General features: G+C 56.7%; 1 protein-coding gene across 1 annotated transcript in view; it reads right to left on the reverse strand.

The window, feature by feature from the left end:
• The window catches only part of LOC140453867 (uncharacterized), a 55,640-nt gene that overhangs the window by 23,758 nt on the left and 26,882 nt on the right, over positions 1-5,000 (reverse strand). Inside the window, exon 6 of the mRNA XM_072548728.1 lies at positions 3,489-3,731. Within this exon, the coding sequence (XP_072404829.1) occupies positions 3,489-3,731 (243 nt within the window). The remainder of the gene's footprint in view (positions 1-3,488; positions 3,732-5,000) is intronic.

Here is a 5,000-nt window from a genome sequence, read left to right on the forward strand (position 1 = left end):
AGACCCTTCGGTCTAACCCATCCATGCTGACCCAGATATCCCAACCCAATCTCGTCCCCACCTGCCAGCACCCGGCCCATATCCCTCCAAACCCTTCCTATTCATGTCCCCATCCAAATGCCCCTTAAATGTTGTAATTGTCCCAGCCTCCACCACATCCTCTGGCAGCTCATTCCATACACGTACCACCCTCTGGGTGAAAAAGTTGCCCCTTGGGTCTCTTTTATATCTTTCCCCTCTCACCCTAAACCTATGCCCCTCTAGTTCTGGACTCCCCAACCTCAGGGAAAAGACTTTGCCTATTTATCCTATCCATGCCCCTCATGATTTTATAAACCTCTATAAGGTCACCCCTCAGCCTCCGACGCTCCAGGGAAAACAGCCCCAGCCTGTTCAGCCTCTCCCTGTAGCTCAAACCCTCCAACCCTGGCAACATCCTTGTAAATCTTTTCTGAACCTTTTCAAGTTTCACAACATCTTTCCGATAGGAAGGAGACCAGAATTGCACGCAATATTCCAACAGTGGCCTAACCAATGTCCTGTACAGCCGCAACATGACCTCCCAACTCCTGTACTCAATACTCTGACCAATAAAGGAAAGCATACCAAACACCTTCTTCACTATCCTATCTACCCGCGACTCCACTTTCAAGGAGCTATGAACCTGCACTCCAAGGTCTCTTTGTTCAGCAACACTCCCTCGGACCTTACCATTAAGTGTATAAGTCCTGCTAAGATTTGCTTTCCCAAAATGAAGCACCTCACATTTATCTGAATTAAACTCCATCTGCCACTTCTCAGCCCATTGGCCCGTCTGGTCCAGATCCTGTTGTAATCTGAGGTAACCCTCTTCGCTGTCCACTACACCTCCAATTTTGGGGTCATCTGCAAACTGACTAAATACACGGTGTCTCAGTGGTTAGCACGGCTGCCTCACAGCGCCAGAGACCCAGGTTCGAGTCCCCACTCGGGGGACTGTCTGTGTGGAGTTTGCACATTCTCCCTGTGTCTGCGTGGGTTCCCTCTGGTGCTCCGGTTTCCTCCCACAGTCCAAAGATGTGCAGGTCAGGGTGGATTGGCCATGGGAAATTGTCCCATAGTGCCCAGGGATGTGCAGGTTAGGGTGGATTGGCCGTGGGAAATTGTCCCATAGTGCCCAGGGATGTGCAGGTTAGGGTGGATTGGCCATGGGAAATTGTCCCATAGTGCCCAGGGATGTGCAGGTTAGGGTGGGTTGGCCATGGGAAATTGTCCCATAGTGCCCAGGGATGTGCAGGTTAGGGTGGGTTGGCCATGGGAAATTGTCCCATAGTGCCCAGGGATGTGCAGGTTAGGGTGGATCGGCCGTGGGAAATTGTCCCATAGTGCCCAGGGATGTGCAGGTTAGGGTGGGATTGGCCATGGGAAATTGTCCCATAGTGCCCAGGGATGTGCAGATTAGGGTGGATTGGTCATGGGAAATTGTCCCTAAGTGCCCAGGGATGTGCAGGTTAGGGTGGATTGGTCATGGGAAATTGTCCCATAGTGCCCAGGGATGTGCAGGTTAGGGTGGGTTGGCCGTGGGAAATTGTCCCATAGTGCCCAGGGATGTGCAGGTTAGGGTGGATTGGTCATGGGAAATTGTCCCATAGTGCCCAGGGATGTGCAGGTTAGGGTGGATTGGTCATGGGAAATTGTCCCATAGTGCCCAGGGATGTGCAGGTTAGGGTGGGATTGGCCGTGGGAAATTGTCCGATAGTGTCCCGGGATATGCAGGTTAGGGTGGATTGGCCATGGGAAATTGTCCCATAGTGCCCAGGGATGTACAGGTTAGGGTGGATTGGCCATGGGAAATTGTCCCATAGTGCCCAGGGATGTGCAGGTTAGGGTGGATTGGCCGTGGGAAATTGTCCCATAGTGTCCAGGGATGTGCAGGTTAGGGTGGGACGGCCATGGGAAATTGTCCCATAGTGTCCAGGGATGTGCAGGTTAGGGTGGGTCGGCCATGGGAAATTGTCCCATAGTGCCCAGGGATGTGCAGGTTAGGGTGGGTCGGCCATGGGAAATTGTCCCATAGTGCCCAGGGATGTGCAGGTTAGGGTGGATTGGCCGTGGGAAATTGTCCCATAGTGCCCAGGGATGTGCAGGTTAGGGTGGATTGGCCTTGGGAAATTGTCCCATAGTGCCCAGGGATGGACAGGTTAGGGTGGGTTGGCCTTGGGAAATTGTCCCATAGTGCCCAGGGATGGACAGGTTAGGGTGGGTCGGCCGTGGGAAATTGTCTGTAGTGTTAGATGAAGTGGTAAAATGTCGGGGAATGGGTCTGGGTGGGTTGTGCTTCGGAGGGTCAGTGTGAAACGTGTTGGGCCAAAGGGCATATTTCCACACTGTTGGGAATCTAATCTAATCTCATTCCTCTAATCCCTGCATCCAAATTATTTATATAAATGATGAAAAGTAGTGCCCCCCCCACCCCACTTGGGAAGGACTCTCAAGCAACTCCAGCACTCACCCTACCCCCCCCCCACCTCCCCCCCCCCCCAGCTCCCTCCCCCCGTCACACTTCCCCAACTGAGACCCAAACACCTTCCCCCACCCCCCCAGCTCCCTCCCCCCGTCACACTTCCCCAACTGAGACCCAAACACCTTCCCCCACCCCCCCAGCTCCCTCCCCCCGTCACACTTCCCCAACCGAGACCCAAACACCTTCCCCCCCCCCGTCACACTTCCCCAACTGAGACCCAAACACCTTCCCACACCCCCCCCAGCTCCCTCCCCCCAACACACTTCCCCAACTGAGACCCAAACACCTTCCCCCACCCCCCCAGCTCCCTCCCCCCCGTCACACTTCCCCAACTGAGACCCAAACACCTCCCCCCACCCCCCCCCAGCTCCCACCCCCCATCACACTTCCCCAACCGAGACCCAAGCACCTTCCCCCACCCCCCCAGCTCCCTCCCCCCGTCACACTTCCCCAACTGAGACCCAATCACCTTCCCCCCACCCCCCCCAGCTCCCACCCCCCATCACACTTCCCCAACCGAGACCCAAACACCTCCCCCCACCCCCCCCAGCTCCCTCCCCCCATCACACTTCCCCAACTGAGACCCAAACACCTTCCCCCACCCCCCCAGCTCCCTCCCCCCGTCACACTTCCCCAACCGAGACCCAAACACCTTCCCCCACCCCCCCCAGCTCACTCCCCCCGTCACACTTCCCCAACCGAGACCCAAGCACCTTCCCCCACCCCCCCCAGCTCCCTCCCCCCGTCACACTTCCCCAACTGAGACCCAAACACCTTCCCCCACCCCCCCCAGCTCCCTCCCCCCATCACACTTCCCCAACCGAGACCCAAACACCTTCCCCCACCCCCCCAGCTCCCTCCCCCCCATCACACTTCCCCAACCGAGACCCAAACACCTCCCCCCCACCGCCTGCCACCCATCGATTCGTGGGCTGTTTGACTGCAGCAGGCAGCACGCCCGAACCCCCCAGCTCCCACCACAGACCCGTTCCCCACCCCCATCCCACCACCGAGCACCGAGGAGGGTGGCTGACCCGAGACTGGTGGTGATCTTGGCGGCCAGGACGGTGGGGGCTGTGGCGTGGAATTGTGCACACTTCCCGAACTGGGAGACGGAGGCACCGAAGGTGGAATCCTGGAGCTCGGAGACATTGTGGCCGGTGAACTCACACACGATCCCTCCCAGGACAGACAGGTCCTCCTGACTCAGCTCCGAGACCGGCTTATTCTGGAACAACACAAGGCTCACATCATCCCCTTAACTCCCCCATCACACCCTCCCAGGGACAGGGACAGGGACAGCACGGGGTTAGGGACAGAGTAAAGCTCCCTCTACACTGTCCCCCATCAAACACTCCCAGGGACAGGGACAGCACGGGGTTAGATACAGAGTAAAGCTCTCTCTACACTGTCCCCCCCATCAAACACTCCCAGGGACAGGGACAGCATGGGGTTAGGGACAGAGTAAAGCTCCCTCTACACTGTCCCCCATCAAACACTCCCAGGACAGGGACAGCACGGGGTTAGGGACAGAGTAAAGCTCCCTCTACACTGTCCCCCATCAAACACTCCCAGGACAGGGACAGCACGAGGTTAGATACAGAGTAAAGCTCTCTCTACACTGTCCCCCATCAAACACTCCCAGGGACAGGGACAGCACGGGGTTAGATACAGAGTAAAGCTCCCTCTACACTGTCCCCCATCAAACACTCCCAGGGACAGGGACAGCATGGGGTTAGATACAGAGTAAAGCTCCCTCTACACTGTCCCCCATCAAACACTCCCAGGGACAGGGACAGGGACAGTACGGGGTTAGATACAGAGTAAAGCTCCCTCTACACTGTCTCCCCATCAAACACCCCCAGGACAGGGACAGCACGGGGTTAGGGACAGAGTAAACCTCCCTCTACACTGTCTCCCCATCAAACACCCCCAGGACAGGGACAGCACGGGGTTAGGGACAGAGTAAACCTCCCTCTACACTGTCCCCCCATCAAACACCCCCAGGACAGGGACAGCACGGGATTAGATACAGAGTAAAGCTCCCTCTACACTGTCCCCCCCATCAAACACCACCAGGACAGGGACAGCACGGGGTTAGATACAGAGTAAAGCTCCCTCTACACTGTCTCCCCATTAAACACTCCCAGGGACAGGGACAGCACGGGGTTAGATACAGAGTAAAGCTCCCTCTACACTGTCTCCCCATCAAACACTCCCAGGGACAGGGACAGCACAGGGTTAGATACAGAGTAAAGCTCCCTCTACACGGTCCCCCATCACACACTCCCAGGGATAGGGACAGCAAGGGGTTACATACAGAGTAAAGCTCTCTCTACACTGTCCCCCCATCAAACACACCCAGGGATAGGGACAGCACGGGGTTAGATACAGAGTAAAGCTCTCTCTACACTGTCCCCCCATCAAACACACCCAGGGACAGGGACAGCACGGGGTTAGATACAAAGTAAAGCTCCCTCTACACTGTCCCCCCATC

This window comes from Chiloscyllium punctatum, chromosome 28, assembly GCF_047496795.1.
Source record: "Chiloscyllium punctatum isolate Juve2018m chromosome 28, sChiPun1.3, whole genome shotgun sequence".
Classification (NCBI taxonomy): Eukaryota; Metazoa; Chordata; class Chondrichthyes; order Orectolobiformes; family Hemiscylliidae; genus Chiloscyllium; species Chiloscyllium punctatum.